The sequence below is a fragment of the Arachis hypogaea genome, chromosome 8 (genome assembly GCF_003086295.3).
Source record: "Arachis hypogaea cultivar Tifrunner chromosome 8, arahy.Tifrunner.gnm2.J5K5, whole genome shotgun sequence".
Lineage (NCBI taxonomy): Eukaryota > Viridiplantae > Streptophyta > Magnoliopsida > Fabales > Fabaceae > Arachis > Arachis hypogaea.
In genome coordinates, this window is record NC_092043.1 from 917,183 (window position 1) to 929,768 (window position 12,586).

At 35.4% G+C, this 12,586-nt stretch overlaps 3 protein-coding genes across 9 annotated transcripts; 1 reads left to right on the forward strand and 2 right to left on the reverse strand.

Moving 5' to 3' along the window:
* Positions 1-398: 398 nt before the first annotated feature.
* On the reverse strand, positions 399-3,054 carry LOC112708281 (protein FAR1-RELATED SEQUENCE 5-like). Its single transcript, XM_025760468.1, has 3 exons — positions 3,043-3,054; positions 554-2,932; positions 399-467 (listed from the first exon to the last, which is right to left on the reverse strand). Exons 1-3 carry the CDS (start codon positions 3,052-3,054, stop codon positions 399-401), a joined length of 2,460 nt encoding a protein of 819 aa, XP_025616253.1.
* A 366-nt stretch (positions 3,055-3,420) lies between these two features.
* Positions 3,421-7,763, forward strand: LOC112705565 (inositol-pentakisphosphate 2-kinase). Of its 7 annotated transcripts, none has more exons than XM_072200359.1 (10): positions 3,421-3,632; positions 3,721-3,851; positions 3,945-4,148; positions 4,239-4,386; positions 4,963-5,003; positions 5,111-5,221; positions 5,385-5,981; positions 6,215-6,414; positions 6,743-6,891; positions 6,988-7,325. In XM_072200359.1, exons 2-8 carry the CDS (start codon positions 3,729-3,731, stop codon positions 6,356-6,358), a joined length of 1,368 nt encoding a protein of 455 aa, XP_072056460.1. In that variant the 5' UTR covers positions 3,421-3,632; positions 3,721-3,728; the 3' UTR covers positions 6,359-6,414; positions 6,743-6,891; positions 6,988-7,325. The 7 variants fall into 7 exon arrangements, with proteins under 7 accessions (XP_072056460.1, XP_072056461.1, XP_072056462.1 ...); XM_072200360.1 differs by having other exon boundaries at positions 6,752-6,891; XM_072200361.1 differs by having other exon boundaries at positions 6,752-6,891; positions 6,968-7,104.
* Positions 7,323-11,969, reverse strand: LOC112705564 (phosphatidylinositol/phosphatidylcholine transfer protein SFH6). The gene is made up of 14 exons (XM_025756418.3): positions 11,680-11,969; positions 11,239-11,521; positions 10,831-10,930; positions 10,480-10,746; positions 10,313-10,390; positions 10,114-10,215; positions 9,423-9,472; positions 9,236-9,335; positions 9,045-9,143; positions 8,822-8,935; positions 8,592-8,733; positions 8,040-8,440; positions 7,778-7,852; positions 7,323-7,661 (listed from the first exon to the last, which is right to left on the reverse strand). Exons 1-14 carry the CDS (start codon positions 11,693-11,695, stop codon positions 7,641-7,643), a joined length of 1,848 nt encoding a protein of 615 aa, XP_025612203.1. The 5' UTR covers positions 11,696-11,969; the 3' UTR covers positions 7,323-7,640.
* Between the last annotated feature and the right edge of the window lie 617 nt (positions 11,970-12,586).

The window sequence follows — 12,586 nt, forward strand, 5'->3', positions numbered from 1 at the left end:
GGTATTATATACAGAGTAATATAAGATCCAAGCATTTAGACTTGTGAAACACTAATACCCAAAACAAGAGACAAGATGAAAAAATCCCTCAAATTTTAACATAAACACCATATTTATTCCCAACTTTCATCTTTCATCTTTCATCAATGTAGCCTAAAATTGGTAATAAGTAACTACAAAAAATCAATTAGACATAATTAAAAGTTAGAACTTAAACCCAACATACACCAAATTAGACAGGATTAGTTTTTCACATTTCTGATGTTTTAATAGAAGATATCCATATTTAAAAAAGACAAAAAAAAAACTAAAAGTTAAATCAAAGGTAATTTGAGCTGGAACAACTAAATAATATGTAATACACATTACAAATTAAATGAAACAAAAATAATATAGGACTAATTAATTTCATTGGCTCCATCGTCCTCATTTCCAAATTCATAATTAGAGTCATCTATCTCCATATCCTGAAATAACACAAAATTTATGAGCAACACATGAAAAACCCCAAAGTAGCCAGTAAATAAAATATAAAAGTTGAGAAATGTCTCGCTTGATCTCTACTAGATTCAGAACTAGAATTTATTGCACATTCACCTTCATCTTCCTCATAAATGAAGTCTTCTTCCTCATCCCACATAGCCTCATATGCATCATCATCTGTAAGTAGACTATGCCTTTCATGTGAACCCCCATCATACTTACTCCGATCTGGACATGTAGTTTTGTTATTTCCGAGCTCACGGCATATACTACACCGTTGTCCAGCACGATCCTTGGCTCTTCTACGAATTGGGGGGTCACGAGGATCTGTATAAGTGGCAGGAATTGTGCTACTAGAAGCAACTGCACTAGCAATATCATCAGCTTTCATTTTATCCACTGTGTTTATCGCCCAATCCCTCATGCTCCTGAACCTATCATCTTTACCTGCTGATAGTGTAGCCACCAATCTAAACCAGTCCATCAAACACCAGTATTGGGTAGACTTTAAGCAATCCCAACTGAACCCCCTTGTATCTTGTATTTGTTGTTTCACATTTTTGGTCCACCTATCTAGAACTAAACATTTTAGCAATTCACAAATGTCAAGTGTAACTAAAATAGATAGAATGTGTTCGCAAGGAATGCCAAATGACTCCATCCTCATACAGGAGCAAGTAAACTCCATTGGTAAATCACAAAAAGATACTCGCCATGTATCGTTAGGACTACCATACTTAACCACCGTGTATAACATATAAGAACCAACATCAATGCAATCTAACACTTTTATTGAACCAGACCTTATAATAATAGGGCGAAATAGAAAAAATACCTCTCTTTTATATAAATTAGCTGCAGACTTCTCCAATGACAATAAATGAGTTTGCATCACGGGTACTCCATATGCACATTCAAAGTCTGCTAGACTATCTTTGAAACGAATGTAGGCAACACATCTATCAAAGTGCTCTACAAAATCTCTTAGATTATACCTGGATTTGACATACTTTGCAATAACTGAGTGCAACCCCTCACATCGAGAAGTGGTCCTAAACCCAGTAAAGAACTTCCCACGGATATGTGTTGCCCAACTATGACGGTTATCATACATGTCAATTATCCATTGCTTGTCTTGCACATCAAACTCTTCAACCATCCGATCCCACTTACTACGGAATACACCAACCTCGTAATCACCTAGTATGCACTTCTTAAACTGCGATGTGAACCTAGGATTACCTACATTACTTGTGGCATTGCGAATAAGGTGCCAAGCACATAGGCGATGATGTGCATTAGGAAAAACTTTTTCGATTGCATTTTTCTTTGAAAGGGCACCATCTGTGATAACTGAAATTGGGGCCTTCCCCTTCATTGCTTCCAGCAAACTTTTTAACAACCAAATATATGTTTGCTCCGACTCATCACACACAAGAGCGGCCGCAAAGACAACTGTGCGGTTATGGTTATTAACACCCGAAAAAACGACAAGCTGGCAATGATATTTGTTTTTCTTGTAAGTAGCGTCAAAAGCCAATACATCACCAAACAATTGATAATCCATTTGGCTTATTCCATCACACCAAAATAAATTCTTTATCGAGTGAAGCCTATCAACCTCATATCTTATAACCATGACAGGATCAATGGACTTCCTCTTCCTCAAAAATTGAAGAGCTGCACTAGCATCACCCTTCAACCGTCGACGTTGCTGTGCGACTTGATTGTACAAGTCCCTGGGCAAAAAGGGAACATTGTGGTGACCACCAGATTGGCTTGAGAGTGCTGCAAAAATATGTGCAGTGCCTAATCCACCCTTCCTCATTATATTTATTTGCTCAATGTCTGCAGCAGGTATTTTTCTGTGACCAGGAAGCATTGCAGTAAAAATTGGAGGAAGAAGGTCGTGATTATGCAAATCAGAAAATTTTGAAACAATCCAGCGACCACTAACAACATCAAATGACACCTGAACCTTTGCCATACAGCCACACCTAGTTTCAGCTCTAGGCTCTTGTTTTCTGGTCTGCGTATTATCTGCCTTTTTTCGTCGGAAGCCCTCGCGACAACAAACAAAATTCTGTCGATTGATTATCCCATTGTGCTTTTGCGTCTTACTTTTTCGACCACTAAATCCCCTTGACTTGGCAAATGCATTGTAGAAATCAAAAGCCACTCCTAGATCACTGAAATGATATTTTTTTATATCAACATCTACAATATTCAAGAACTCAGTCTTTCCTATGTCTTCCCACTCGTCAATCTTATAAGATTCATCCAATTGATCAAAATGGGCACCTTCATTGGGTTCAGAAGCACCAACTTCTGCATTTGCCAAGTTAGCATCCATGAAGATATCGTCGTCCAGGAGCTCATCATCGTTTCTCAAGGGATTCTCCAAATTTCCGTGAAACCCGTCAACATTATTGGTGTCATCTACATAATCCTACATGAACAAATTAATTTAGGCTAGGTATTTGATGGCATGATGCAAGAAATCTATCAAAATTAATTCTAAAAGTGTGACTTAGGGTTTCAGATTGATGAAAAATCTACCTCATTAGACATTGTGATTCAGATTGCTTCCTCGCAGAGATTGAAAGATAAGATATACACCCGTAAATTTGATAAAGAAATAAATTTGTAAGGGTGTAAATATGAAACTTAGGAGATGTATAGTTGAATATCAACAGAATTAATATTAGAGTGAAGAAGATGATGATGTTGATGTTGATGAAGGGAAACAATTGTGTGTTTAATTAGTTGGAAATTATGAAATTCAATTTTGTGTGTGGGTGAAATTTAGGATTCAGCAAAATTTTTTATGGAAATAACAAATTCTATTGGGCCATAATTCATATACCATTAATTACAAATAAAATTTTTTTTGATTATAATTGACAAAATATAACCCACCGTTGGATCAAATTTAATAATGATCTAACTGTTGATTTAAGTTTTCACCACAATTGATGAAAAAATAAGTGAGAACCACCGAATCATTCACCCACTATTACATTACTGTTTCCTAAAGCGTGACCGTAACATGCAAAAGCAACAGAAAAACGTGATCGTTTAAGGATCAAAATTTACAAAGGGCACGAGGACGAAGGATCTGAGGCGCAATTACGAAGACGACGAACCTAGTTAGGTTTTACCATGATATAGTGTTTTATTATATTTGGAATGCCCTGATAGTGTTTGATGAAATGCTTGACTGGGCGTTTATTATAGGTAAATAAATGTACGAAACCGATTGTTGGATGGATGTGACTTTAACAAAGAAGGACGCTGCTGGGTGGGTTTACAGAGGCGAAGGAGCTGCCAACATTGTTCTCGCTTACGTTGGATCATATCCTCCTTTTGTGCGTGCATTACTTCATTCTCTTTCTCTTTTTTCATTCAAATTTATGTGTGTTCTGACCCCAACAAATGAAAATTCATGTTGATGAGCTCAGATTGGGAAAGTGATGCGCTTGCGCAAGGCTCCAAGGAACTGTGCTCTTGCTATGAGGAGCCCCTCTGCTTTGAATGCGCACGAACACCTTCTCTGGAAAGACATTGATCAACTCATAGGATCTTCCGACAGCGAACTTGCATGCCAGCTATTTGTCGAGCACGTTATGAAGCCATTGCTTGGTTCCCAATATGTTGATGCTGGGGTATGTAGGATAAACTTGTATGTTAACATTTTACTCATAATGATGATGATCTCTACTCTGATCTATATTTTGTTATTACCTCGTTGTTAGATGCATGTCATGGTGTTGAAGGAGTTTCTTGAGGCAGTTGAAAGGGACGTTATTTCTAAGCGTCCTATTTGGCGAGTTGATAATGCCAAGATTGACACGCTTTGTGAATCTGTGCTACTCATGTCCGATTATTCGCTTTTTGCTCATGGTACTCACATGTCTCCATATGAAATTACTTTTGCCACTTTCTGTTAAGGATTTGCTTGCTTCAATATGGTTTTTTGCTTAGATAATTTTCCTCTGAAGTTGCAGAAGTTGGTATTCAATAGTATTGCCTGTATTACTTTGTCTCCCTTGAGTTGCAATACAAACTAGAGAAAATGTCAACTGGGGAATGACCCAAATTAAATATTGCTATGGGTAGAACCCAACTTGCTATTGATCATTCAAGTATTGATGAGCTGCTTAATCAACTGCAAGGACATAAAGCCTCATTTACATCCTGTGGCATTTAAATTTGACTAATGTTATATGCACTATTTTTGTTTACATTACTTTTTTACACTTTTTGTTTTTTAGTATCAAATGTGATTTATAAGAAGTGAGAGATGATAAAATGTTTGTCTTTTATACCATAAACGAAAATGCGTATAAGAAACATGTATGAAAAGAGTGGTTCAAATATTATTTCTATTAATTTGGTAAGATGATTTTAGTCATCCCGCTTACCTATTTGTAAAATATTTGAAAGTTCTGTTGCAATCTCCCTTTCATTCCATTTCAGGGGCCCTAGAATCTAGATCTTGCATATCTGTTGAGATAAAGGTACGTGGTCCACAACTTTAACTTGATTGTCTCACCTGCTTCCCCTTTCTATTTCTCTTTCTCTTTCATTTGGTTGTAACATTTGAAGTCTTCTTCTGAAAATGTAGCCCAAATGCGGATTTCTTCCTCTGTCAAGATTCATATCTGAAGGAACTGCAATCAAAAGAACGATAACACGTTTTGCAATGCACCAAGCCCTGAAATTGCATCAAGGAGAGGTACCTCATCAATGTAATTTTACGTTTGCTGGTATCTTGGTTGCTGCATTGTGCATTCTTCTTCATGTTCTCACATTATGTAGTGACAACATTTTTTTTATTAACCTTATATTTTTTTCTCTTACCTCAAAATTTGAGATACATATTTTTCGAATCATTGTAGATAGCACTGATAAGTGAATATAATCCACTTGATCTGTTCTCTGGATGCAAGGAAAGAATTTATAAAGCTATTGTGGACCTTTTTACTACCCCTCAGAACAATTTCCGGGTATTTTTGAATGGCTATCTCATATTTGGTGGATTGGGTTGTGGAGCAAAAGATACAAATGTTTCTATTGCGAAAGCATTTGAGGATTCACTTAAGTCTGTCATTGAAGCTGATGCTGGTAAATGTACAGAGAACTTAATCACTCTTGTTGCTGAGGCCGTGCAAAAGTCAAGGGTACTAGATCGGCTCTTGGAGGTTCAGAAGCTTGATAGTGTTGACATTGAAGGAGCCATTCATGCATACTATGAAATTACTTGTCAACAGTGCTTGGTTTGTAAAGAGTTGAGTGACGAGCAAGCAAAAAGATTTTCTGTTTTTCATTCTGCTTCTTTGGATGAAAGCTTGAGAATTGTGAAAGACTATTTGATAGCAGCAACTGCAAAAGACTCTAGTTTGATGATATGCTTTAGACCAAGAAGAGAGGGAGATTCTGGATCTGAATACAATAACGTATGTCTTAAGTCAACTAACCAAACCTTTGATTTTAAGGTAGCAGCTCATTGCATCTTGTTATTTGTTTAAATTTCTTTGATGAGATAAACATTGGACAGTGCATCACATTATTTATTTATTTATTTTATTTCAGCAGCAAATTAGTAATTTTAGGCCCCATTCTTGGTGATTCTATTATCAGTTTCTGTATCTATGATGTGACAAGAATTATACTTGTAATGCTTGTTATTCCATGCATCTTAGCTTGGTTGCAATTTGTTCTTTGTCAGGTTCATTTTCTCGACCTGGATTTGAAACGTTTGAGTAAAATGGAAGAACATTATGAATTAGACAAGAAGATCGTGAGCTGCTACACAGAAATGATTGAGGGGGATGAAAAAAGAAAGAAAGTCACAAACTTGCAACCTTCATAAAGTGCAAACTGGATTTAATGGACTGTTATAGCTGAGACTTGACAAAGATTGCAGTGGTAAGCACGCATAACTAATTTGATTAACATTCTTATTTCCCTCAATGTCTTTTTGTGTCTGTTTGGTCGAACCCATTAGACCATTATATAAATATACATGGCCCATGCTTGGATCAAATGGTCATGTGGAGGTTGCAGTTCTGGTTAATTGCGACTATGGAATTTTTTATCTGTGCATATATCACTTCTAGGTGCATATAGAATGGATAATGGTATTGAATTTTTTCCCCCTGAAAAAAAGAAGAAACTTTTAAATAATTTGCATTTCCTCCATGATTATAATTTAGCTTGGCAAACTCATGATCATAATTAGCAGCTAACTTCCCAGTGTATGCAGTAAAGGGTAATGGGGACTTGACAAAACCCACCTTTATAGGCTGTGTCTTCAGCTCAGATCTGGTTTTTACTTTGTCAGCGTAATTTGGCCATTGCTTGGCTGATGATCTGTGTGCCAATGAGTTTATGAGCTGTTACAAGGTTTTTTCTCTCCCTCTCTATCTCTCTCTTTGTCAGACACAAACTAGGATGTATTTATTATCTCATGTTTGAGTAGTACAAAATGGACATATGTAGGTTGAATTTGCAGAAGCAGCTCATACTTTCCCCATTCTGCTGGCACATTCAAATTAAAGCTCATACTGGGATAGTGTTTATTTGAAGCTCTCATTTTCTTTCTTTACGAATTACAACCTTGGAGAGAGCAGTTATGTGTAAAATACCATTGTATCATAAATGTGATAAAACATGATTAGTTTTGGCAGATGTTCATATTAGAAATTACTTGATATTGATAGATGAAAATGCTACAGCTCATTTGTAGTTTTGGCATACTTGTTTCCAGAATTCGTTAACATTAAGTCCCTCAACATCTCATGTCACTTTCTTATATTGGAAAATCTCTTTATACATTTTGTTGAATGCGTATCTCATTGATCTGATTATCATATTTACAGGCCAATTCAAATTCCAAGAAAACCGTTACTATTGGGAAAATACATATTTTCTTGCTCCTATAATTTATAGTACTAGTACCACAGAGACTTCAAATTGTTGGAATGCGTAGAAAACTAGAAATCTGTGACCCGTAAAGAGAAATTTAGATACAAGACCAGTGTGGCAGGTAGAAGAACAATATTCTTTACTGCAAGTTTAAATATTATTACACTCAAACTGACAAGAAATAACGTGTTATCCACAAAACAAGCTCCTTTGGGTGCAGTATCTCTTCAACAGCAAACCTTTTTCCACTGTAAGTATGGACAGATGGAACATATTTTTAGAGTTTCCTATATAGTGGAGGATGGTAACTAAAATTTGTTTTGTAAAATAATATACATATATGGTACAAATATCTTTGACTTACCATGCTTTTGTGTTTGTCCTGTCTTTCTATGTATTCCATTAATTCTTCTTGTTTTATCAAAGCTTCGTATAGAGCCTGTTTAGGAAGCGAATTAAACAGTTTAAAAATACACCTTAAACTAGATGATGTAGTGGACTAGCCAATTTGATGGCAAATCATACATTATAATGTTTCTCTTCAAAATTTGAGAGTAAAGCAGCAGGAGATGCTGCCTTTCAGCTGGAAGCAAAGAATGTGATTTCACAAAACAAACTGCAGTTACCTTCTTTGTAGCAATCAACTCTGATTCCAATGCATCAACTCGATAAACTGCAGCATTCAGCAGCTCCTCTTTCTCATATGTCATCATATTAGATTTTGATTGTAGCATGTTAACTTTCTCTTCAAGCTCGCCAAGGCGTTTCAAGGCAGATGCGGGGAGGTTTGTCTTTGTGAACTCAGGAGCAGGTGAAGGAGGACCAGATTCTTCCATAGACACTGAATCAACAGTCATGCTTGCTATACTTTGAGAAGAATTAGATTCATGCCTCAGTATTCCTTTAACACCACCAAATGCTATCGAACGGGCAAAAGTAACAAGGGCTAAGAAGAAGCTCATTATGACAGTCCAGATATATGCTCGGTTTCCATCAGGACATTTTTCATTACTCGATAGAAATTTTTCTGCAATGAGCACCCATGTGTTAACAGGAATACTAGTCTTGGAAAAGATTTATGCAGCTTAGATTGACAAATACTTTTGAATTATCAATTTTCGGTTAAGTATGGCATATCGAAACTAGTAAATTAAGGAAAGATGTATCAACTAAATAACCTGTTGTTGAGGCAGATGAGTTTTGAGATGTTGCTTGCTTTTCCTTCCAGCCAACATCCACAGCCTTGTCAACCATTGGTATATACTCATCATGCTGAGAGAAACCCTTAGCAGCATGATTAGCCTTTCCAACCAATCTTGCCTGCAAAAACACAAATCAAATTCTTCTTAATTCATTGCAATGCAGAAATTTATTCTTTTGGAACCTCAAGCTCATGCTGCTAACTTACTTCTTCATGCACTGGAGTCAAGATAGGGTTTATATGATTCCCACTTGCTTTGGGAGATGTAATTTCGTCAACTTCAGACCCTGACTCTCCTGTAGGTGTATCACAACTTCTTATCTGTTCTCTCAGAAACAGAAAATTCAAAGAAAGATCTAATCAATTCTCAACTCTGTATTCTCATTCATGCAATGAATGTCTAAGATTAAGATGATGTTAGAAACTGTACCATTGGATAAGATGTCCTATCGCATTCGAATGCGGTCCCCTTATCGTTAGTATCTGTTACTATTTGTCTAGAGCAATGTACTTCACCATTGAGAACCATCTACATGCCCGGAATGGTTCTAGTTGAGTTACTGTTAGAAGCAAAGCATAATGAAAAACCAGACAACAACATTTACATGATATACAGCAAACCTTTATAATGTTTGGGTCTTGCCATGGCCCTTTATCAGATCTCATACAACCATCCCGATCAGCGCAAGTGCAAGTACCACCAAGAAATTCTGGCAGCTCACTGAAAAGTTTCAGTTAATCAGAATTTTCCTAAAAACAATACAAGTTGACTGAGTTAATTAACTAATAGAGTTGAATATAGAGTTACCTCGCATCAATAACTTCAAGTAATTTACTCTGGAACTTGTTTCCGAGAACCTATGCAACATTCATCAATTAATCATACACTGAAAACCGTAGAAAGTAATTACTTCAGTGAAATCCTTAGAAGAATGATCTTAAACGAGTTAATCCCTAAAATAATTGAGATTGGCCGCTTGCATTGAAAAGGTCCCCGAGATTCTAATTGCGTCATAAACACCCGCAAGATTAAAACAATTGTACTATGTAAGTTCTTCACTCTTTTTTCATCAAGTTACTCCTCACACTACGAGTAATCTAACACATCTCTTTCACACTAGACTAGAAGAAACAATGTCGTTTTAGTTTTGGCGCTAAATACTTGATAAAATGATATTGTTTAACCTAAATGGTCATACTATTTTTTTTTTTTGGCATAAGACGTTTTGTGGTTCATTAAGGTTAAATGACGTCTTTTCATCATACTTTTTAGCGTCAAGACGAAAACAACGCTGTTGTCTAGTCCAACGTGGAAGGGTATGTGTTAGGTCACCCATGGCGTGACCAGCAACTCGATGGAAAGGGAACGAGACCAACATGGTGCAATTTTTTCAATTTTAGAATTTTTAGGGTGCAATCGCAATCTTAAAAATCTTTTCAGTGCAAGGGGTTTATTTCAGCGACCACTTTGGAGTTTAACTAAGAAAGGAAACACGTACTTGAATTTTTGACGTGGTTTTGGGATCTAGGAATGTTTTCACCGTGTTCCAAAGCATCTTGAAACCAGGGCCAGCATTGATGATAAACATTTGGTAGAGTGTCTGCACAGTATCATTTAAAGGTGTGAACTTAGAAGCACCATAAGACATTCAGAAGCCATGAAAAAAAAAAAAAACGGTGATGTCTAAACAGACATACTTCTGGATAGTAATCACCATCAATCTTCTGCAGGCGCGTGATGAGTTCCCGTGCAGACTTGGTTAGATTTTTGAAACCCTAGAAAAAAAAAAGAAACAAAGAAATGCGAACTCTGGTTTTAATTGAAGCCATTTTGAGTGACCATTTAGACAGACAACAATGCATACCAGGCCTTGAACATCCAATATGGTTGTGCTTGAATCTATATGTCTCTTAGCAGCTATTGAGCAAGCTGGAAACTTAACAGCAAATGTTTTCTCAAAACCCTGCACATGGTATCTCAAGTACCTTTCAATATTAGTTACTTGCATAAGTTTGCTGGGATCAACTTTGCCTAGTCTTTCAATATAAACGGGTCTTCCTTCCTTATCTACGCCATGATTACCGTGTGGATAGTACTGCTGGACTTCATGCAATTCCTTGAACTCAAAATCCTGCAGAGTGAAAACAACAGTAATATAATGTTCTGATTGTGCAATCAAACGCTTAGGTATTTTGTTTTGAACAAGTTGTCTCACCTCTATAATTGTATCTGTACCATAGTCTTTCCTCCATTGTATCATGTTGGCCCACATGTGTTTTGCTTTCTCAATGTCAAACTTCCTGGCTTTCAAGAATCTGCAAACATCACTTGATTTAGTTTTTAACAGAATCAAAGTAAAGTGTACTACATGACACTCTCATTGTAATTGAAGTGAAATCTCTTACTCTAAAAATTAGAGTTCCGATTAAATATTGATATATAGTTTATTTTAAAAAATTTAAAATTTCATGGACAAAATACTACTGTAGAAAATGAACATGGGAAACGATTAAAAAGTAAAAACTAATCTGATTGTTATCATCACAATTCACAAGTCCTTATTCTAGAATGCAATCCATGTGAATAACAAATATAAAAGGAGTGAATGTATGAGTTTTGTAACCTCAATAACGTGTGATAATCATCGTGTTTGGCGGGCAGCAAGTTATCAGATATAAGTGCCTGTCGAAATACATCGACTGATTGAAGCTCCTTCGCGTCTCGAACATCCTCAATGAACAGGGAATTACTCCGGCTGCCACTCTTTTTGCTTCTTTTCTTCTTAAAAGAATGCCTCAACTTGTTCGATGCATTTATTGCCTTCTTTTTCAGACTGTATATTGCTGTCTTTCTTTCATCCTCTGAATGTTCTCTTCTTTCATCCTGCCCTGCTACTTCTTCAATACCTACCAAATAAAAAGTTTCAGCAGAGCCCAATCAGAGGCCACTTGGAGATATGATTCAACTGAAAACATTGAAATAGTAGTAAACAGAATCATGGCATGATACAGTGGCATGCAAAGCCAAAGAGACTTTAAAGGGGGGGCGTGGAGGAATCACTTACAAAGGTGCCCTGACATGTTAAGAGTGCTAATAGAACAGCTGCAGAGTGAAGCATCAAATTCACAATTATGTACCCTCAAATCAACTCCATTTTTATATATATGAAACCATCATATTGGAATTGTCGGCAGGGAGACGAGAGAGAATCACATGAACTGAATTTGGAATTTATGAAATGTAGTGGTCATGAAATTATGAGCATATTCTCGGGCGACAAAGAATTTAAAAACTAGTACTAGTCTTCAAGATAATGTTTAAGTCTCTATAAATATAGGTGATATGGTATGAAATGATTGGTTGAAATTGTGCTAGATACATAAAAATGAGATATTATATTAACTCTGATAATTATACCTATCAAATAATCATCAATTATGTTGCGTATATTTTAAAATCAATTATCAAATAATATAAAATATATATTAAAATATAAATATATATTAATAAATTAAACTATATATTTTTAAATAATATTAGTTATTATATAATATTTTTAATGTACGAATAATATTTTTAAATAATCATATTAGTTACTATATCAGACTAAAGAAGGTATTTAAATATTTTATGTAAAAATAATAATTTAAATTTATTAAATAAATTTGATAATTTAATTATTTAATATAATATACGTTAATATCTTAGTTATTATTTTCATGAAAAAGGTGAGTAATCAAATTTAAACAAATGGTTATATTTGATATAAATAAAGGTGAATTATAAGGTAAAGATGTAAATTTATAGATCTTTTCTTTTATGTGATGAGAGAGAGATTAAAAATACTGGGATCCACATTTTGAATATTAATAAAATAATAAAAATTAACTATAAAAGGAATTTAATTCTCTCTCTATACAACCCAATCTGTATAATAGAGTGTCCCATAAATAAAATATAAATTGATATAA

Bases quoted from the DNA above. Each gene is read 5' to 3' on its own strand.
- LOC112708281 (XM_025760468.1), bottom strand. The intron at 468-553 runs GCGAGACATTTC...GTGTTATTTCAG, and splicing joins CTGAATCTAGTAGAGATCAA to GATATGGAGATAGATGACTC.
- LOC112705564 (XM_025756418.3), bottom strand. The intron at 8,936-9,044 runs GTACAGTTTCTA...CTGAGAGAACAG, and splicing joins ATAGGACATCTTATCCAATG to ATAAGAAGTTGTGATACACC. The intron at 7,853-8,039 runs GTAACTGCAGTT...CTTCCTAAACAG, and splicing joins AGTTGATTGCTACAAAGAAG to GCTCTATACGAAGCTTTGAT.
- LOC112705565 (XM_072200363.1), top strand. From the start codon at position 3,729: ATGTACGAAACCGATTGTTGGATGGATGTGACTTTAACAAAGAAGGAC. The intron at 4,149-4,238 runs GTATGTAGGATA...CCTCGTTGTTAG, and splicing joins CCCAATATGTTGATGCTGGG to ATGCATGTCATGGTGTTGAA. The intron at 5,982-6,214 runs GTAGCAGCTCAT...GTTCTTTGTCAG, and splicing joins ACCAAACCTTTGATTTTAAG to GTTCATTTTCTCGACCTGGA.